Source organism: Hyperolius riggenbachi, chromosome 6 (assembly GCF_040937935.1).
Source record: "Hyperolius riggenbachi isolate aHypRig1 chromosome 6, aHypRig1.pri, whole genome shotgun sequence".
In the NCBI taxonomy this organism is placed as follows: domain Eukaryota; kingdom Metazoa; phylum Chordata; class Amphibia; order Anura; family Hyperoliidae; genus Hyperolius; species Hyperolius riggenbachi.
Window position 1 is genome coordinate 271,907,470 of NC_090651.1, and position 22,807 is coordinate 271,930,276.

The 22,807-nt window shown below is 42.9% G+C and overlaps 1 protein-coding gene across 2 annotated transcripts in view; it reads right to left on the bottom strand.

Annotated features, from left to right (window-relative positions):
• The window catches only part of ANAPC4 (anaphase promoting complex subunit 4), a 103,601-nt gene that overhangs the window by 14,280 nt on the left and 66,514 nt on the right, over positions 1–22,807 (bottom strand). For both annotated transcript variants that reach the window (XM_068240857.1, XM_068240856.1), the window contains exons 17-26: positions 20,956–21,011; positions 18,394–18,440; positions 18,149–18,205; positions 18,008–18,064; positions 17,036–17,129; positions 13,526–13,623; positions 6,072–6,133; positions 4,966–5,004; positions 4,768–4,869; positions 3,115–3,186 (exon numbers count right to left, since the gene is read on the bottom strand). In XM_068240857.1, the coding sequence (XP_068096958.1) occupies positions 3,115–3,186; positions 4,768–4,869; positions 4,966–5,004; positions 6,072–6,133; positions 13,526–13,623; positions 17,036–17,129; positions 18,008–18,064; positions 18,149–18,205; positions 18,394–18,440; positions 20,956–21,011 (684 nt within the window). The remainder of the gene's footprint in view (positions 1–3,114; positions 3,187–4,767; positions 4,870–4,965; positions 5,005–6,071; positions 6,134–13,525; positions 13,624–17,035; positions 17,130–18,007; positions 18,065–18,148; positions 18,206–18,393; positions 18,441–20,955; positions 21,012–22,807) is intronic.

The following is a 22,807-nucleotide window of genomic DNA, read 5'->3' on the forward strand; positions in this document are numbered from 1 at the left end:
TAAAGGAAACCAGAGATAAACTAATATAAAAGATTTATGCATACAGTGGGATGCGAAAGATTGGGCAACCTTGTTAATAGTCATGATTTTGTTTTATCACCCTCAAATCCCCAGGGCAAAAACGGGGGGAGCGTAGATCCTTAACATAAGAGCTAAAAACTGATGTTTAAAGAGGCTTCGGAGTCTCTAACTCACACCACAGATTTTCAATTATATTCAGGTCTGGGACTGAGATTGCCATTCCAGAACTTTGTACTTGTTCCTCTGCATGGATGCCTTAGTGGATTTTGAGCAGTGTTTAGGGTCGTTGTCTTGTTGATAGATCCAGCCCTGGCGCAGCTTCAGCTTTGTCACAGATTCCTGGACATTAGTCTCCAGAATCTGCCGATACTGAGTGGAATCCATGCGTCCCTCAACTTTGACAAGATTCCCAGTCCCTGCACTGGCCAGACAGCCTCACAGCATGATGGAACCAACACCATATTTTACTGTAGGTAGCAGGTGTTTTTCTTGAAATGCTATGTTTTTCCTCCATGCATAACGTCCCTTGTTATGCCCAAATAACTTAATTTTAGTTTCATCAGTCCACAGCACCTTATTCCAAAATGAAGCTGGCTTGTCCAAATGTGCTTTAGCATACCTCAAGCGGCTGTTTGTGCTGTGGGCGGAGAAAAGGCTTCCTCTGCATCACTTTTGCATACAGCATCTCCTTGTGTAAAGTGCGCTGAATGGTTAAACGATGCACAGTGACTCCATCTAGAGCAAGATGATGTTGTAGGTCTTTGGTGCTGGTCTGTGGGTTGACTCTGACTGTTCTCACCGTGGCTTCTGTTTATCCGAGATTTTTCTTGGTCTGCCACTTCGAGCCTTAACTTGAACTGAGCCTGTGGTCTTCCATTTACTCAATATGTTCCTAACTGTGGAAACAGACAGCTGAAATCTGAGACAGCTTTCTGTATCCTTCCCCTAAACCATGATGGTGAACAATCTTTGTCTTCAGGTCATTTCAGAGTGGTTTTGAGACCCCTATGTTGCTACTCTTCAGAGAAAATTAAAAGAGGAGGGAAACTTACTATTGACCCCCTTAAATACTCTCTCATAATTGGATTCACCTGTGTATGTAGGTCAGGGGTCACTGAGCTTACCAAGCCAATTTGAGTTCCAATAATTAGTTCTAAAGGTTTTGGAATCAATAAAATGACAACAGTGCTCAAATGTATGCACCTGCCTTATTTTATTTAAACAATTATTGCACACTTTCTGTAAATCCAATAAACTTAATTTCACTTCTCAAATATCACTGTGTGTGTCTCCTATATGATCTATTTAACTGACATTTTTTATCGTAAAAAACAACGATTTATACAGGAAAATCATGACGATTAACAAGGTTGCCCAAACTTTCGTATCCCACTGTACCTAGGGCTTCCTCCAGCCCCATCCACACGGATGGCTCCCACGCCGCCGTCCTCAGTCCTCTCCAGCTCCGATACTGTGTCCCGTAACTTCAGCCAGTCACAGCCAGTCTGAGCATGCGCAGTGCACTCCTCCATCTCCCTCTGGCGGAGAATAGTACTGAGCCTGCAGTAAATCTTTTATATTACTTCGTCTTTGATACACTTTAAAACTAGTGTAAAATACACCTCAAATTGTTTTATAGCAAATAATACTAGCTTTGTGAGTCTCATAACAGTTCGCTATCTGGCAGATCTCGAGTTTATAATGCACAAGGTCCAGAGAGGACAATAAAACCTTAAAGGAACAAAATGATATACTTCATTATTGAAAGTTGGTATTCAATAGTGCAGGTGTGTCGAAAGATATTGAAGTGGTCCTGGTTCTATCTACAAATATACAATATATACAGCAGTTACAATCAAAACCACCCCCCACCAAAATAGCTCAAGTAAATAGCACCTGCACCCTTTAGCACTCCTGAGGAAGCCCTTCAGGGTGAAACATGTGGAGTCACGGCTTTACGTACGTACGTGTACGTGTGTGTGTGATATACATATACTGTATATATCTACTCTACCGTTTATCATGACTGTGCTGGTATTGTTTATACAATACTGATGGTTCAGTGCTGGACAGGCTGCTACAATTGAGTCCTGCCACAACTCTGACTACAGATACCAGGCAGAATTGTATGTACCTAGTGTAAGGTGTTACTGGAGTACCAGCGGGATAGCTACACCCCACTCCATACACACTTGAAAGAGTGGTGGGGGATAAGCAAAGACCCCTCCGGGACCCCTTCAATATCGGTCGACACACCTACTGAATACTAACTTTAATAAAGTATTGATTTGTACCTATAGGATTTTATTGTCCTGTCTGGACCTTGTGCATTATACTTTGTTCCCTGGTACTTTATCTAGGACAAAGTGTTACATTCACCCTCACCGCTTTTCAGTATCAGGCTCTTCCATTTGTGCCACAGTGGCCTCTGACACCAACCCAGGGCCTCTTCTGGGACAGCATGGATGCTGTCCGACCACCTCCTTGCTGGGCACACTTGTGAGGAGAATGTGTGTGGCACCTCCGTCTCTTTCTGTCCGCAGAGGGAGGAGTCACAACACTGACGCGAATGCTAGGGTTACTAAAACTCTTGTTGAACAGCACTCAGCACTTTGTTGAATACATTAAGCCTTTACTACTATTCATTGCTCAAATTCCTGTTTTGGATAATTATTCATGTAAATGAGGAGCATCCTGCGGAGACCTCACTCTTTAAAGAATTTTTGTATTGGTGTCAATAAAGATTTTTGATATTTTTGTACTACAAGATATTGCAAGACTCTGCTTTATATTTCCAGTATAGTCCTTTTTCAGTCTTCCTCCCTGACATATAAAAAAAGACATACTCCCAAACTACAATACCATAGCTCTGTTACCTCAACCAGGCACTACCAGTCAGTTCCACCAGTACTGTCAGTCCCTTCAATATGTTGTAATAAAAATAAGCATCTGATTGTGTTGTTAGATTGGTTGAGCGCTGGGAATATATAATGCGTTTGATCCCCAAATCACACAATACTGTAATGTACTTGTATTTACATTTTCGAGCTCATACTTCATTGGTCGTATCAAAAGATTTCAGCTTAGACTTACAATTCTGAATGTTCAGCTTTGCTGCTGTTCAATGAGCTTCCAAACTTGATGGCTCGAAAATCAATTTTTGCTCTGAAATGAAAAAAAGGAAACAAAAAAAAGTTAATGTACAAGACTATGATAACATTTGCATTATGTCAAAAAGGTAGTCTACAGGTTATTCTGAGAAAATCATGTTGTATTACACACATATCAAGCAGTCAATACAAGGCAAGCAAGCTTCACTTAGCTCATTCACTATATTTGCTACAACACTGGTGCCGTATGCAATTCCTGAACTCGTCAGCAATAAGCGCCAGTGAGTTCCTAAGTTAGGTGATGGGACTGTTGCCTGATTCAATTCAAAGTATCACCTGGCGGGGCGGTAAATAATTTGCTTGGGGAATTTACTCGTGTGGCAAGTTCTTTTACTCTTATGCAATTATTTTAAGACGCGCAGAGAAGCGATGCTTCCATTCACACAACCTTTCACCTACTCAGAGCCTTCTTTGGGCATCTGGGAGCCTCCGTTACTAAGGAGATCTCAGATGCCCCTTTTATAACTATGTAGGAGTCATCATTTTTGATTCCCTACCTATTTATTGTAAACCCCCCCCCCCCCAAAAAAAAAAACACACCCACCTTTCTTGCCACCCACTGCCGGGACCACACACCACTCCCTATTTGGAGCACACGGCACTTCATCTTGCCAACTCTTCTGCACTATTTGTACTATTCAGGGAGCCTCAGCAAAGCAACTTTGAGCCTCCCCACCGGGGCTTGTAATTAGTCCAGGTTTTCTCAACATGAATTTTGCATAATGGGAGCATTGTGTGAGGCTCGGTTAGCTACATAAACCTAATTTACATCAGTTCTTATATAGCCTTCCCGCTCCTCTTTACGGTTCCCTTGTTCTAGCGCTGTCACCCCTGTTTAAATCTTCAGGCACGGGAAGTGCTCCCGAAGACGGGCAACTTCGTACTGCGCATGCCAGAGTGAACACACGCAGTACGGAGCGAGACGTCCATCTCCATAGGTAAGTATCTGCTTTTTGTTTGCTTTTTTTAATATTCACTTCACATTAGCTTTAACTACTCTTAGACCACTCCACGCCACTTGGCGTCAAGTCCTGGAGCTGCAGTTTGCAGGAGATCGCGCGCAGGCTGCTCCGCCCCGCCCTCCATCTCCAGGCGGCAAATGCAGTCTTTACATGTAGTACATCGCTGCAATCAGCAGCAATGTACTGGGGACAGCCGTGTGACATGGCTGTCCTCCTGGGGGACAAGAGAGCGATCGGCTCTCATAGGCAGAAGCCTATGACAGCCGATCACGTGATTGGCCGACTGGGGGGGGGGGGGGGGAGTGGGGGGAAAAATCCCTCACAGAAACAGTAAAAAAATATGAACATAAATATTTATTTAAAAAAATAAACACAAGGGGGGCGATCAGACCCCACCAACAGAGAGCTCTGTTGGTGGGGAGAAAGGGGGGGGGGGGGAATCACTTGTGTGCTGTGTTGTGCGGCCCTGTAGTTTGGCCTTAAAGCTGCAGTGGCCAATTATGAAAAAAACTGCCTGGTCTTCAGGGGGGTTTACCACTGTGGTCCTCAAGTGGTTAAACACTGTTCAGAAGAAAAAAAGTTTCTCACAATCAGGAAGCAATTTCCAGCCATACCTTGTTACATCTGTTGGTTGTCTGAAAATAAACAGCTTGGTCTCCGACCTCTCCAGCATGCGAAACATCATATAATGAAAATGCTGCGATTTATCATTCCATCTGGAAAACAAGACAATTTGGAAGTGCAACAGTGTACTGTACATTTCCAGAAATCGTGATAGTTACACATTACAACATTGAATGCTTAAGTCTTACAGGAAAGGCAGGGAAATCAACCGAGGACATGATTCTTCACTGTGAAAAAATAAAAGAATTTTAGAATTCGGAATGAAATTAACCAATTACCCACCACAGGTTATTTCCCATTAAAAGCAGAGTAATTTTAACACATTACACTCTGCCTATTCATTTGCCAATAGTTTTATAGCTACTTATCACACCAAAATGATCCATATTTATTTTTTCGGCACAAATTAGGCTTTCTTTGGGCGGTACTTTTTGCTAAAATTATTTTATATGCATTTTAAAGTGTTGCTTTCCAGAAAAAAATCTCGCCTTTACAGGCCGGTTTTACCACAATTTTTTTCAGTTGCGGTGGGGATATGACACTGCAACATACCAACACACTGTCACATACCACTGCAAAGCAAAAAATGACAAACATATGACCCTGTAGCAGAGTGTGCCAACAGGTTCATATGCATAGCGCAACCCACCCCGGTGACCTACTTCCTGTATGCACTTTCAAGTACATCACTGAGATTCTCATCAGCCCACGCTTGCACGTTGAACCGTGCTCTGTCGTTTACACTACGTGTGTCGCCTATAGACTTCCATCACCCCAAGCACCATGTGTTAAGTGTTAAGTATGGTGCTTGTGTTGCCCCTGCGTCGCCTTGGATACTTCCAGCACACGGCTAGGGACCGCAAAATGTGTGAAAGTCTGCTTAGACTTTCATTGAATTTGCGGTCTCTTGTGGGAAAATAGGGTAATGCAACGTAGGTTTAACCTGCTAGTGTAAAAGGGACCTAAAAAGTAATTTTATCTTATACTCAGACAGGATAAAGCCGGCTTGCTGTAGTGTTCCCTCCTATCACCTACCCCTTATCTCCTCTTCCCCAGCCTATTCAATCCCCGTGAAGTAGTATAAAACATTTCATCTCTGCTGTATATATATATATATATATATATATGTATGTATTTATTTTTCTTTATAGAATATATAATGATGCGATTTGTATAACAGGAGAATGATCACCATCAGAAAGAAACTGGATCTACCACTTATGCTATAATGGGTACCTAGCTTGAAAAGGATTATTGTACAAACTACCACAGAGCTGTGCTGGCTCGTGCTTACCTTTTGGATGTGTGATAAAGAGGAATGCAAAGCTTTTGTTGAACGGATTTCCCTATTACATCCTGCAAAACACCAAACAAATGAATGCTTTATTATAACATATTTCCTAGAAACACCCTCATGTTCAGTCAAATAGTACAAAGAGCTAAGCATTCCTTGTTGTGTGGTACCTATACCCATCCTTCACAATCATCTAATCCTAGTATGCAGGGGCGCCTTTACCTACTGACCACCCAGGCAGCGGCTTGGAGCGGCTTTGATGGGGAAGGCGCAATAAATTACTGTCAGTCCAAGGGGAAATAAAAATTCCTGTCCTGAAAGACCGTTGTAAGGGACTGGAGAGAAAAAGATTTCCTTCTGTTTTAAGAAGGCAAATTACACCAAGCTTTGCTTTTTTAGTAGGAGGGCATTTGGTTCCTTTTATCCCCCTATACATTCCTAGTAGCTTGGGTCACCCTGAGCTGCTTGGTTACTCTGCTCTTTTCACAAATAGCCTTCTGCTAAGTCACTAAAGAATCATTCAGAGTTCAGAATTATAGATACTCCCTAAGAAGGTGTCTCTGGCTTATAGCTGTTCTCTGCTCCTCCACAGAGGAGACAGCGACAGCGCCCTACCCCCAAATGTTACTGAGTCTGCAGAGGGAGTGAGACAAACAAACAAACAAACAAACAAACAAACAAACAGTAAACTCTGCAGACAGCTGTGTGCTCTGCTAGAATGTCTGCATGTCTAGATGTCAGGAGGATCGCCATGACTAGCTATGGAGCGGTAGGATCATCTGATCCTCTCCCCTACACAGCCTGCACTTCTCCCTGAATTCAACAGGACAGTGTTTGAAGTGTGTAATGGACACAGTGGGGGTTGCAGGTTTTGTCTTTCATTGTGTGTGAGTGAATAGGAGGGCAGCATCTAAAGCTCAAACAATGATAATGGACATGTAAGCAATGTGTGTAATTACATCCATCACTACTTATAATTGAAGATGGTATAATAATGTATTTCCATTAATGCTGTCTGTTTGCCCTCTCTCTAATGCTATGTACCACCTCACGATTTTTCCAACGATTTTCCCGATGTTCATCAATTTTTTTTTTTGAGCGACAAGTAGTCATTTACACGATGTCGTGACATCGCTTAGCGTTGTGTGGTGAAAAGTGACCGTCACTGAGGATCAAGTAAAGTACTGCGGTCGCTTGACTTCTCGTTCGCGCCCGTCCTGTAATGTCACGTGACATCTCACATACCCGCTGGCAGGAAGATGAATCGCTGGACGCTTGTCATGAGGGACACCTCGCTGGATCCATCTTCCTGTGTTGTTGCAGTCACTGTGGTGAGTGTGGAGCTTAACTTTGCTTGCCCTCACCCTCTGCTCATGCTCCCTCTCCCACTGTCTCTCTGACCAAACAACTGCTACTTGGGGAACAATGTGCACAACTATGTACACTAGTCTGAGCACTCTTCAGGGGAGCCAGTAACATTTGGAACTATTATTGTGTATTTATGTAGCACTGACATCTTCAGCACTTTACAGAGTACATAGTCATGTCACTGACTGCTCACTGGAGCTTACAATTTCATCCCTACCATAGTCAAACTGTAATGTCCGACCATATTATTATCATGTATTTATATAGCACTGACATCTTCTGCAGTACTTTATATAGCACTGACATCTTCTGCAGTACTTTACAGAGTACATAGTCATGTCACTGACTGTCCCCAGAGGAGCTCACAATCTAATCCTACCATAGTCATAGTCTAATGTCCTACCATATTATTATTATGTATTTATATAGCACTGACATCTTCTGCAGCACTGTAGAGAGTACATAGTGATGTCACTGACTGTCCTCAGAGGAGCTCACAATCTAACCCTACCATAGTCATAGTCTAATGTCCTACCATATTATTATTATTTATTTATATAGCACTGACATCTCCTGAAGCACTTTACAGAGTACATAGTCATGTCACTGACTGTCCTCAGAGGAGCTCACAATCTAACCCTACCATAGTCATAGTATAATGTCCTACCATATTATTATTGTTTATTTATATAGCACTGACATCTCCTGAGGCACTTTACAGAGTACATAGTCATGTCACTGACTGTCCTCAGAGGAGCTCACAGTCTAATCCCTACCACAGTTATAGTCTAATATTTTCAATATAGGATTGTTTTGGGGCAAACCAGTTGACTTAGTATGTTTTTTAGGATGCAGGAAATGTCTGAAGTGTCTGAAGCCAGAAACTCCATGCAGATTTTGCCCTGGCCAATGTTCAAGCCTAGGACTCAGCACTAAAATGCAGTAGTGCTACCCACTGAGCCTCTATTCTACTCATAGCTATCTGCTCATCCATGTCATCAATTCTGACCCTCTACTACCCTTCCTCCCTCCATTCTACTTCTCTTCTCTTGTATCACTTACACTACAAACACACAGTGCTTATCTCCAGAATGGATTATGAATCAAACTATTAGGCCCAGTGCACACCAAAACCGCTAGCAGATCCTCAAAACGCTAGCGGTTTTGGAGCAGATTTCAGAGCGATTCTAGGCATGTTTAGAGACATTTTCCTAACATGCCGAGCGTTTTTGTGAAGCAGATTACAAATATTGTTACAGTAAAAGCTGTTACTGAACAGCTTCTGTAACAAAAACGCCTGGAAAACTGCTCTGATCTAGCGTTTTTCAGAGCGGTTTGCATTTTTCCTATACTTTACATTGAGGCAGAATCGCTTCTGCAAACCGCAAATGTGCAGCAGGAGGCACGTTTGCGGTTTGCTAAAAACCTCAAACCGCTGGTATGCACCATCCCATGGAAATACATTAGCCAAGCGTTTTCACAGACAGATGCGGTTGGCGGATCGCTGCTAAAACCGCTCGGTGTGCACTGGGCCTTAAACCACCTTACCATATCAGCCCTTCAATGTCATGATATACCCACTCTAGTCCTACCCTAACAGGTGGTAACATATTTGCATATCTCATAATGTTTGTGAAAAATTATTTTGAAAGTAAGAATGTCTTGCTTGATAATCCAATCTTGCAATGTGACTGCCATTGGAACTTGTAGTGTGGATGCTGTATTTATTTGAGGTGCATACTGGCAGCATGTGCTGTATGGCATACAATTCTGATCATCCACAAGGCAAACTTAGGCAGCTGCCTAGGGTCTAGAGAGAGTTTAGGGGCCTGGTGGTTGCTAGCCCCCACCAAATCTAACTAAATAAGCCAGGTGACCATCAGTGGAGGGCAAAGTGTTATCTTGCCTAGGGCCCCATTTCATAGTTATCCCTCTCTGATGGCTTATATCATGTGTGAAGTGTTCTATAATGTATATGATTTTTGTTTTATTTTTTTATGGGGGGGGGGGGGGGGGGGGTGCCACAGGATTTCTTGCCTGGAGTGACAAGAAGGCTAGAGGCGCCCCTGCTAGTATGGTGTGTAGAAAGTTCATTCTAAAAGGCAGCCGTGAGTTACTGCACTTTGCTCTAAGGCTTGTGGTATAAGTGAACACAGTATGTAAATTAACAGAAAAGATTAAAGAGACACTGAAGAGAAAAAAAAATGATGATATTATGATTTGTATGTGTAGTACAGATAAGAAATAAAACATTAAGATCAGATACATCAGTGTAATCGTTTCCAGTACAGGAAGAGTTGAGAAACTCCAGTTGTTATCTCTATGCAAACAAGCCATTAAGCTCTCCGACTAAAATAGTCATGGAGAGGGCTGTTATCTGACTTTTATTATCTCAACTGTTCCTGGACTATTTACTTTTCCTCTGCTAGAGGAGAGGTCATTACTTCACAGACTGCTCTGAAAGACTCATTTTGAATGCTGAATGTTGTGTAATGTGCACATATTATAGAATGATGCAATGTTAGAAAAAACACTTTATACCTGAAAATAAAATTATGAGAATATTTTCTTTGCTGCTAATCTTCTAGTAATTATTCATAGTACACAACCAATTCACTATATCATATTTTTTTTTCGCTTCAGTGTCTCTTTAAAACCCTAGTTAATGATTGGGATTTTCAATGCATATTAAAGAATACCTGAGATGGAATTAAATAAAGCATTTATACTTACCTGGGGCTTCCTGTACGATGTGAACTCCCTTGCCGTCCTTCCAGCTCGCTCTTATCTTCCACTGGCCGACCCCGTCTCTTCTTCAAGTTGCCGCCAGTTCCACATACTTCTTTTCTACACAATCCATTTTGTAACTGAATGCCATTAAATATTTATCTCCCTCCAGTCAGCTCAGTTGTGATGTACTGCGCATTCCCAACCAGGCCACGCATTCTCCCATCATGCTCCCGTCGCTGGAAGAGTTCTGCGTCTGCGCAGGATGCTCCAGGCGTCAGGAGTGCAATGGGGTGCGAGCACACGCCCGGGCAAGCGAGTACAGCACGACTGAGCTGACTGTTGGGAGACTGACTGTAAAAGATAAATATTTAAAGGACAACTGAAGTGAGAAGGCTATGGAGGATGCCATATTTATTACCTTTTAAACAATACCAGGGCAGCCTGGCAGATCCTCTGCCTCTAATACAGTTAGCCCTAGACCCTGAACAAGCATGCAGAAGATTAGGCGTTCCTGACATTGTCAGATCTGACCAGATTAGCTGCATCCTTGTTTCTAGTGTGATTCAGACACTACTGCAGCCAGAAATCAGCAAAGCTGTCAGACAACAGGTATTGTTGTAAAGTAGATAAATACATCAGCGTCCATATTGTTCTTACTATGGTTGTCGTTTAATTGCATTCAGTTACAAAATGGCTTGTGTTAGAAAAGAAATATGTCATAAGGATTTTTTGCACTTGTACAATCTATACTAGAGTATAAGCTGACCAGAGTATAGACGGACCCTCCAATTTTTACCTAAAAAAAAGTGAGAGCTGGTGTGGAGTAGCCTGGGAATCTGGCCATCGAAAGATGCTGCGACCAGCTGATACTTCAGAGGGTCTCTCTGTTCCGGGTTACCACCTTTGCAGAGTGGATCAGGCACTTGTAGGTAGTTTAGTCTAGCCTGTGTTTCATAGTCTCTGCTCAATGACACATTCATTGAAGTATGCCAGAGCTAAAATCTATGAAATATTGACCCTTCCTATCTCTTTCCTACCAGAAAATGGCTTCTGAGAGAAGGAAAGTGTTTTTGATTGTAATGCCTCATCAGTGAGGGTCCTGCTATAGTCCGGCCAGGTCCAAACCAGGTCAAGACTGGACAGAAACTTTCACTTGCATTCCTGATGTTTAACTCTCCCGGTAGAAAGAGGAACACAGCATAGTAATTTGTGTGCTTGGCACTGGACATTCATTTGCCTATCTCATCATGTCACATGTTACCTTGTGCATCTTTTAAAGAGTAAAGGTCCGTACACACGCCGGACTGGAGGCAACGACGGGTCTGTTGTCACCTCCCGCTGGGTGGGCGTTCCAGCGACAGTCCGGCGTGTGTACAGTCTGTCTGCAGACTGATACGGCTGTTTCTGAGCGATCCGCCCGGCGGATCGCTCAGAAACAGCCGTATCAGTCCGCCGACAGACTGTACACACGCCGGACTGTCGCTGGAACGCCCACCCAGCGGGAGGTGACAACAGACCCGTCGTTGCCTCCAGTCCGGCGTGTGTACGGACCTTAACTGTCAGGCTTAAAATTCCCCTGCCATGGACAGAATTCTGTCCATTTCACATATAAAATACCCTGAAATCAATAGGTGTACAGGGCAATACATGTGTTATGCAAGTAGAGCAAGTAACTGCTTAAATATGTGTTTTTTTCCCCTGGCATAGTATGGCTAATAGTTGTTCTACCATTTCTGCTGCCCGGACGTGAAGCTCACGTCCGGATGGCTGCTCTGTTGCGGTGGGGCTCCCGCGCGCGATGGCGCCCCCGTGGTGTCCCCCGGTAGCCCTGGGATCAGTGAATGGGAACATGGTTCCCGATCACTGATCCGTGTCCCTCGCAGAAAAACCGAATCGCTCTTACAAGAGGCTTCAGTTTTTCTGCGCGGCAACATTTACGCATCCCCCTTGTACTTCAGCTTAGCGAGAAGCACAAGGAGAGGAAAAAAAATGAAGGTGGCCATCTTGTGGCCAAATAGGACAAAATTTAAATGGTATAATAACCGAGACAAACGGACAAATAAAATACATAGGTTTTAATGATGGTAGCATGGATTATTTTAAAGCTATAATGGCCGAAAACTGAGAAATAATGAATTTTTTCCATTTTTTTTCTTATTAATTCTGTTAAAATGCATTCATAAAACAATAATTCTTAGCAAGAATGTACCACCCAAAGAAAGCCTAATTAGTGGCGGAAAAAACAAGATATGGATCAATAAATTGTGATAAGTAGTAATAAAGTTATTAGCGAATGAATGGGAGGTGAAAATTGCTCTGATGCATAAGGTGAAAAATCCCCGCGGGCTGAAATGGTTAAGTACTCTGATCTATAGTTAGACGGTATTTTTAGATATGTGGCTACTAAACAATTCAAGTTAGATACTCACCTCAGTACAGTAGTGGGAAGCCTCTAAATTATCCAGAGGCTACTCAAATGCACCCCACCAATGCACACTGGGACCCTCTTCTTTGCGGTGGTGCTCCCGCCCATGTACGTATGAGACAGAAATCTGCAGGCGCAAGTATAGCCCGCATCTGCGCAGTAGCACAAAACCGCTTGTGCGCAGAGGAAAAAGCCATGCACGAGTGGCTCTGTGCTACTACACAGGCGGTACTTGCACCTGCGCAGTGCAGCCATGCTCATATATACAGTATATGGGAGCACAGTCACAGCCATGCAAACATATTTGAAAAGCTCTTTTCAAGTATGATCAGAAGGTCCCAGAGCTCGAACAGTGGGGTTGAGGAAAATAGGGGAATTCTCACAGGTACAAAACTTTCCCGATAGAACTCGACCCTCCAAAGTGCATAGTAGTGTTTTTATTGCATTTCCATAGCAGTAGTACAGCAAGCAGCAAGACAACAGCATGACGTTTCGGGCAAAGGGCCTTTGCCCGAAACGTCATGCTGTTGTCTTGCTGCTGTACTACTGCTATGGAAACGCAATAAAAACACTACTATGCACTTTGGAGGGTCGAGTTTTATCGGGAAAGTTTTGTTCGTGTTGGATTCATGTGGAGGAGTGATGGGCCTCTAATCCTGACGGGACTCCCCAATATACATCTTCTATCCCAGAGGCGGGCAGATATAATACAGATTGCGAATTCTCACAGGTACCTTTTAATAAAAGTACTTTTTTTCAGCAGTATGGTAGAATATATAATTTAATGAGGTTTATTCCTGCCTGTGTCACCAGTGGAGTGATTGACTAATATTCTACCCTAACAGGGACATAACAGCAAACTTCTGTGCTCCTTCCAAAAGCTCCTGCATCAGCCCATACACTGCTTTCATACATGAAACGAAAGACTTACAGCTGGATTTGCCAGACAGTTGTCAATAACAGCCTCCATCTGCCGCTTGACAAAGTGAAGAGACTTTTCAGGATAAGAAGGGAACAGGAATGGACTTTCTATAAAGAAGGAAAACAGTATTACATTGCCAGTCCAGTATGTTACATTTCAGTCACATTTCTAAATAGCCCAATAACAAACTGGATTATCTCACTGATCCTCTGCCTCTAATGCTGGGAATACACCATACGGTTTTCCAGCAGATAGATGGTTCGATCATTTCCAACATGTTCGATCTTATTTGCGATCGATTAACCACTCGATTTCTCACAGAAGTGAATGGAAATAGATAAGAATAGATAAGAGAATCGAGCAGATGGGAAATCGACCGAAAAAATGCATCGTGTGTACCCAGCGTTATGCTAATAGCCATAGCCCCGAAACAAGCATGCAGATCAGATACGACTCAGACACTACTGATGCATGAAATATTCACATGCCAGGCAACTGGTATAGTTTATGAAATAAATATCGCAGCCTCCATTTCTCTCACGCTTCCGGTGCCCTTTATTCAGAGGCAATAGAAAACTCAAATAACTTGAATTTTCTGCTGCCATGGACATAACAAACATGTCACCCTGCTGCATCATCCCTTTTCATCTTTAAATATAGGCTAGTGTGATTCCATCAGTTAGAACCAAAGAGCTTGTATGATGCTGGCACTACAAGCAACTTGGACTACAGGCAAGCTGGACTGCCATCAGAGCAAATCCAAAGTTACGCTCTCCCTAGTGGGTACTCCACCGTTACTCATCATCCTGGCCGCTCAACGTGCATGTTGGAGTAATGGCTAAATAAAGCTTGGTGAGAGGTACAAACAATATTAAAATACTTAAACAGATGTTTTATAAAGAATTAGGCAAGAAGTATTATATTTATCTTATACGGTTTAAAAAAAAAAAAAAAAAAATCATACCTCGGCTACCATCTCTTTTTAAAATATTAACTGTCACAAACACTCCGACATACAAACACTTAGAGGAACTGCAGTGAAAATAATGCAAGTGCTTCATTTTTACAATAATTAAGTATAAATGATTTAGTCAGTGTTTGCCCATTGTAAAATCATTCCTCTCCCTGATTTACATTCTGACATTTACCACGTGGTGACATTTTTACTTCGGGCAGGTGATGTCAGTGGAAGGAAATGCTGCTTGCTTTTTTGGCAGGTGGACCCAGCTGTAAACAGCTGTTATTTCTCACAATGCAATGAGGTTCACAGACAGGAAACTGTCAGGACCATAGTCCTGCCTGACATCACACTGTGGGAGGGGTTTCACCACAATATTAGCCATACAGAGCCCCCTGATGATCCGTTTGAGAAAAGGAAAATATTTCTCATGGGAAAGGGGGCATCAGCTACTGATTGGGATGAAGTTCAATTATTGGTCACGGTTTCTCTTTAAGGCTCCCTGCACACTGCAAATCCGTTTTCCGATTCCGATTCCGTTTCCGATTTTCCTTGAATACATTCAACAGAAAAACGGATCAAAAAACGCAGCATGCAGTTAAGATTAAAAATCTGAATCGGAATCGGATGTAAACACAGATTAAAAAGCGGAATCGGAATCTGAAATGCATGCAGTGTGCAAGAGGCCTAAAAGCAACCTAAAGCAAGAGGAATATAGAGATTGTCCTATTTATTTAGATATTGCCTGGCTGGACTGCTGATCCTCTGCCTTCAATACTTTTAGTCATAGACCCTGAACAAGCATGCAAATCATGTGCTCTGACTAAAGTCTGGCTGGATTATCTGCATGTTTGTTTCAGGTGTGTGATTCAGACACTACTGCAGGCAAATAGATCAGCAGGGCAGCCAGGAAACTGGTATTGTTTAAAAGGAAATGAATATAGCAGCCTTCCTTTAGGTACCCTTTAATATAGTCACCTCAAAGTCCTTAAGGAGGGGTAAGAGGTCTAGGATTAGGTTGGACAGGAGGTGTGAACCTGTCCAATATACTTCTATATAATCTAGTGTGTATGCTGCAACATGTAGGCAACTGGATTTCTACCACCTCTGAATTCTCTAACTATGCCTTAGAAATTGCCCTAGCCAAACCTTGGACCTTATTAGGCTTAATTCAATCCTCTTCGGCCAATCTACCATTGAGGTTGAAGCATAATGTAGTTAACCGTGCTACAATGATCACTTGGAAAGAAATTAGATAACTATTTAAACTCCCCTGGAAGATTTCAAAATATTTACCACTGTGAGGCACGCCTGACTTTTCCCCAGGCATGCAACACCAGCAACACAGCACCTTCCTAAGATGGGAGACCAAGGGGATGCAAACGTTTCCGTAACCCTGCATCAACTCTAAATTATTTGCATCTTATTCAGCATTCCTATTAATTAACACCACTGCTGGCATCAGCTAGTGGTTTTCATTTGCTCCCACTTCCGGAACTATTGAATATTTTCATAACTTGAAGGATACCAGAGCCCAACGATCTATGATTAAAAAACATGTAGTGCTGGTGGGAGGGTGTCATAGTTCACTTACTGCTCCCTCTTTTCCAAGCTGCGTGGCTCCACTCCCCCGTTTCAGCTCCCGACCAAAGCGCCCAGTATGAAAGTACTGTGCTGCGCATGCGCAGTATTTCCTTTCTTCTCCCCTGTTAACACGCTCCTTTGTCTTCCCTACTGCAGAGGGCTGTGGAGCGCGCACATCAGGATGCCTGCAGGACGGGAGCGAGCGGGCGCTCTAGGAAAGACGGAGGAGTGCGTTCACAGGGGAGAGTCAAGGAAATACCGTGCATGCGCGGCGCAGTGTCTCCATACTGGACGCTCTGGTTGGGAGCCACAATGGGGGGGTTTAAACGGGGAAACTGAGCCACGCAGCTTAGAACAGAGAGAGCGGTAAGTGAACAACGACACCCTCCCACCTGCATAACATGTTTTTTAATCAGAAAACGTTGGGCTCTGGTATCCTTTTTAGCACACCTGAAGGGAGAGGGAGGCTGACATATTTATTTCCTTTTAAACAATGCAAATTGTCTGGCTGTCCTGCTGATGATCTACTTCTATCTTTTAGCCAGATAAAGATGTAATGGGGCCCTGGGCAATGCAGTAGGTTTGGGGCCCCATTGTGGTTCTTTTGGGAAGCTGAAGTGAAGAGCGGTCAAAGAAGTTGGCAGCTGGGCCCCTTGACCCCCTTTAGGCCCCAAGCACCTAACTATGTGGCTTGGTGGATAATCCTGCTGTGCTTTTAGCAGTATACCCTGAACAAGCATGCAGATCAGATGTTTCTGACTGAAGTCTGACCGGATTAGCTGCATGTTTGTTTCAGGTGTGTGATTCAGACACTACCGCAGCCAAACAAGTCAGCAGGACTGCCAGGTAAGGTTTAAAAGGAAGTCAATAGGTCAGCCTCTATAACCCTCTACATGTGTAAACGATACAGGGAGCATCCACATTACTGCAAAAAGCCTCATGAAATGCTATAAAAAAAGTATTGTTGCGAGAAATACCTTTAAGGACAGCACTGTTATGAATAAGGTGAAACCACTGATTCCCATCTGTGCTGGGTGGTGACAGGAGATCCTCATCTTCGTCTTTCAAATACTTAAAAACAAATAAAATTACAATAACTATTTAAAAGTATAGTTACAGTGGCATAAAAAATATTGAGAGAGATCCATTTTTTACATCGGGATTTATGAAATGGGGATATGTGAAATCACATTCATCTGATAACAGGGGGGAAAGGATGGGGGTGGCGGCGGGAGGTCCCAAAGAGATAGAGCTTATCCAAATAGTTGTTTGGTGGAAGGAAGAGGGAAGACATTGCAGCTTCCAGCAGGATGGGTAAGGAGGGGAGCAATGCATTCAGGGCATGTTGGCATTTAAAGATCATCTGATACAGATCTTTAAAGTGGACCGGAATTCAAAACTTCCTCTCTGCTCTAAAAGATAATAAAAAGCATAATAACCTCTAAAGAAAAACATTTCTTTGTTACAGTTGATACAAATCCAGCAATAAATCTACAGTTTGTCTGTCTACTTGAAAGCAGACATAAAGGTTAACATCCTGAGTTTACAAATTAGCAGCTCTGCCATGGCAGTGGAGATTCCTGAGCTGACACAGCTGAAGAAATCAAATTACAGTGGTGATCGGTCACAGATTAGGGAGAATTAGACAGGCTAAACTCTCTACATACAGGGTGCATTTCTCTGTTTCCTTCTGTCCTGTGCAAGAGTTCAGGTCCAGTTTAAATGAGCTCAGTAAACACCTGTATACAAGCTCAATTATTGTTAGAGTTTCGTATACCATTTGTAAGCAGAGATAGTAAAACTTTAGGTAAATGTAATACTTTCCTTCCCACTGACTGGTGTTTAAAGAAGGTAATACTGAAACTCACATTTTAAGTACAAAATCATTAAGCACAAATTCATAATCCATTTCATCTATCGTGAAGAATCTGTGACAAATTCTACCTTACCTGACCAACCCTTTCCACGTTGAAGTATTTCCCTTTCTGGTCATACAATTCTGGTGCCTAGAAAGCAATGAATATCTATAAAAACATATCAGCCAGGTATACATCAGTTACAGCTGTAAACACTCAAACGTCAATACTTACTTCATTAAAGTGCTCCATTAAGAAGTCTGCCACAAAAGTGATGTCTTTCTGAGTCATCTGCAATATAAAGAAAACAATCCCAATAGGAATACACATTGTGATACACACAGATGCGTTTCCCATATAAGCCTATGTATGAAACGCATCTGCTCCGGACTACACACGGGGGCCACAACGGTCCATGAGAGCGGATACTGCACTGTTCCCGCTGCAGCTGGCCACTGGAAGGAAGCATTTTGGGTTACCTTATTTAGCTCTGGGAGAACATGATCTTCAGACATCCGTAACATAGCTAGAAAAATAAACATTACTTTAAAAAGCTGGAAAGTTTAAGCAAAAACAAACAAACAAACACACACAATTACAAAAAGAAGGTTATAATAAACATAAAATATAAGGCGTAACGCTGGATAAATACATGTGATGGTGCATTATATATAAAAGGTGATAATGATAATAAACAACAATAATCACTATTGTGTATTTTTACTGTTTGTGCTTGTTAAAATATTTGTAATTTAGATTTAAGGACGACTGAAGTGATCAGGATGTGGAGGCTGCCATATTTATTTCCTTTTAAACAATATCAATTGCCTGGAAGCCCAGCAGATCTATTTGACTGCAGTAGTTTCTGAATAACACCAGAAACAAGCATGCAGCTAATCTTGTCAGATCTGACAATAATGCCAAACACCTGATCTGATGCATGCTTGTTCAGGGTCTATGGCTAAAAGTATTAGAAGATCAGCAGAACAGCCAGGCAAATGGTATTGCTTAAAAGGAAATAAATACGGCAGCCTCCATAGCCCTCTCATTTCAGTTGACCTAACTGATTGAACGATTCAGGGAGCCCAGCCAGACAACACAGTAATCCTCCTGACTTTCTTTCCTCTGATGTTTAAGCAAATAAAACCTGGACAAAAACACATGTTGTTAGATGATTAAGATGGCCATACATCTGTAGATTTGGCACGCGATTGACCATCCAATTCAATAATTACTATTCTGGGCCAAAATTGGCCACACACATCAATCAAATATGTTGGAAAATCTCAGGCTGACATGCTCGGTCAGGTGCACGGCGGTAATGGCGTGCCATAATCGCAAATGATGAACGCAATGGAAACCCCTGGTACCGTCTCCACAAATGTACATGGTCTCTTCCCCCCATGCCCCTGCATCAATATTTTACTTGTCCTGTGTCCGCAGTTCTATTCCAGATTTGCGCCCCGCGTGGTTGCTGGTACATTACACAAGGGACGCGAGTGTGATGTCACACATACACCCTGTGTGCAATGCGCAGGCAACCAAAGGGGGTGCAAATCTGGAAGAAGAGTATGGACACAGCGGCAGACACCAGGTAAAGTATTAATGCAGGGTCACCAGGGGGAAGGGGTAGGGGTTTAGAGGTACTTATACATCTGGGGGGAGACGGGTGGGGGGCAGCAAGGCGACATCACTAGGCCGATTCCCAAAAGATTTGCTCAAATCGATCAGAAATCGGCCTGTGGTTTATGGCGGCCAACAGATTAGCCACCAAAAGTCGCTAGGTGTATGGGTACCTTTAGACTGTAAAGATTGGCAACATACTGATGACATCATCACTGTGGTCTTAGGGCTGGTTCAGACGGATATCTGAACCAGCTGCCCACGGCAGCCTGGCATCTTGTTGCAAATGCTTTGCTGCAAGCTTGCAGAAAAGTATTTATTTCGGCAGCATTTTAGGCGTGCGGGATGTTTTTCATCCCGCAGGAGAACACAGAAGCATGGTGGTAAACAATCCTAGGATCAGCTAAACACCGGACAGACAACGGTAAAAATCGGGATCAAAATGCTGTTTGTGCAAATTACGGTAAATGGCAGTAAGCAATTGTACTGGCGGCTGTCCACTCATCTGACCAGACAGCGTTTTTTAATGATGAGCCCAGAGGCAGTCCTTCTCAGTCACAGAACCAGCCCTAACTGCAAGAAACTTCTAGTGTTAAACCCACAACACTATGCAAGGCACGAAGGCTTGGCTGGGGAACAGTGCTACGCCTTCATGGGCTTGATTCATGAAACCGTGCTAACTCATAGCACGGCCATGGTGGCTTTCGTGCACAATCGTGAATTTTCATGCGCAATCGTGAATTTTCACCCACGATTCCATGTGAAAAATTCGCACTTGCACGCGAAAACACATAAACGTGCGCAAAAACGCTGCCGTGCTATGAATTAGCACGGTAAAGTGAATCAAGCCCTATATGTGATGCCCACTGGGGGACAGCCAGGGTTACATGAGAATAGTGGTAAGCAGTGGAGGAGGGCACTAGCGCTTCTTAGATGCAATCTTCCTACCCAAAGAGTGACTACAGGTACACTTTAAGGCCCGTTTCCATTTGTGCGCAGCATGCGCATTGCGAGACACGATGCCGCCACAGCAGTGACCTGTCTCGCAGCCGAATTCCTCTATTCAGACGGTGACGAGTGCAATTATGCTGCAGGGCCTCAGATCAAATTCTATCCGAATTTGTGGCCGAGGAATAGGCCCGTGTTTGCACAAGTGGAAGCTTAGCTTTAAGTTATAGTGTTCCCAGGAACTATGCACCTTATTTCCACAGTGAATACACAGGCAGCAGCCAAAACCCAAAGGAGGTTTAAACCACATTCAAACCAGCTAAACCTTTTCCCAAGAGTTGTATTAAATGCAAAAGAAAAAAAAAAGATAATCACTAATAGATTACTTCACTGAAATGTATAATGGATTGTTTACAATACACACAGATTTTGGTAATAATGTAACATGTTACAGTTTAGCATTTCCTCACCCACATAAAGCCATCGAAAGAAAGCCTTGAAGTTCTTCATGCCACTATCTATTACTCTGTAAAACAAAAAGTATACTTACTACTAAAACAGCTCAACATTGGGGTGATTCCTCAAAGGTGATGTACAATGATGCTTCACTCTCTCAGTACATACATGCTGTTCGCCAATCATACACATGGGGGATGGGGGCAAAATCTACTGTAAACCTGCTTGTATATTTCATTTTGAAGATTTTTCTTGACAAAACAGTCAGTTTAAAGTGAATGTCAGAGAAGGAAGGCTCTGGGTCCTATAGAGCCTTCCCATTACTCTCACGGTCCCCTTGTTCCAGGGCTGTCATCCGTGTTAGCAGTATTCAACTGATCAGTCGAATACTGCTCTGTGCCACCGCGGGAGGCTTCGGTAGTCTTCGGGAGCCTGAGTGCTCCTAAAGAGCGGCGGCTCTGTACTGTGCCTGCGTGAGAATTGTCCCTCGTGCACTCATGCATGCGCAGTACAGAGCCACCCATGTTCGGGAGCACTCGGGCACCTGAAGACTTCCGAAGCCTCCCGCAGCAGCAGATTGGTAAAGGTAACAGCACTGGAACGAGGGAACCATAAGAGGTACGGGAAGGCTCTATGGGACCCAGAGCTGCATAGGTAAGTATCGGTTTTGTTCTTTTTTTCATTTCAGTAGACATACAGTGGTGTGAAAAACTATTTGCCCCCTTCCTGATTTCTTTTTCTTTTGCATGTTTGTCACACTTAAATGTTTCTGCTCATCAAAAACCGTTAACTATTAGTCAAAGATAACATAATTGAACACAAAATGCAGTTTTAAATGATGGTTTTTATTATTTAGTGAGAAAAAAAATCTCCAAATGTACATGGCCCTGTGTGAAAAAGAAATTGCCCCCCTTGTTAAAAAATAACTTAACTGTGGTTTATCACACCTGAGTTCAATTTCTGTAGTCACCCCCAGGCCTGATTACTGCCACACCTGTTTCAATCAAGAAATCACTTAAATAGGAGCTATCTGACACAGAGAAGTAGACCAAAAGCACCTCAAAAGCTAGACATCATGCCAAGATCCAAAGAAATTCAGGAACAAATGAGAACAAAGTACTGTAATTGAGATCTATCAGTCTGGTAAAGGTTATAAAGCCATTTCTAAAGCTTTGGGACTCCAGCGAACCACAGTGAGAGCCATTATCACAAATGGCAAAAACATGGAACAGTGATGAACCTTCCCAGTAGTGGCTGGCCGACCAAAATTACCCTAAGAGCGCAGAGAAAACTCACCCGAGAGGCCACAAAAGACCCCAGGACAATATCTAAAGAACTGCAGGCCTCACTTGCCTCAATTAAGGTCATTGTTTACGACTCCACCATAAGAAAGAGACTGGGCAAAAACGGTCTGCATGGCAGATATCCAAGGCGCAAACCACTTTTAAGCAAAAAGAACATTAAGGCTTGTTTCAATTTTGATAAAAAAACATCTCAATGATTGGCAAGACTTTGGGGAAAATACCTTGTGGACCGACGAGACAAAAGTTGAACTTTTTGGAAGGTGAGTGTCCCGTTACATCTGGCGTAGAAGTAACACAGCATTTCAGCAAAAGAACATCATACCAACAGTAAAATATGGTGGTGGTAGTGTTATGGTCTGGGGTTGTTTTGCTGCTTCAGGACCTGGAAGGCTTGCTGTGATAGATGGAACCATGAATTCTACTGTCTACCAAAAAATCCTGAAGGAGAATGTCCGGCCATCTGTTCGTCAACTCAAGCTGAAACGATCTTGGATGCTGCAGCAGGACAATGACCCAAAACACACCAGCAAATCCACCTCTGAATGGCTGAAGAAAAACAAAA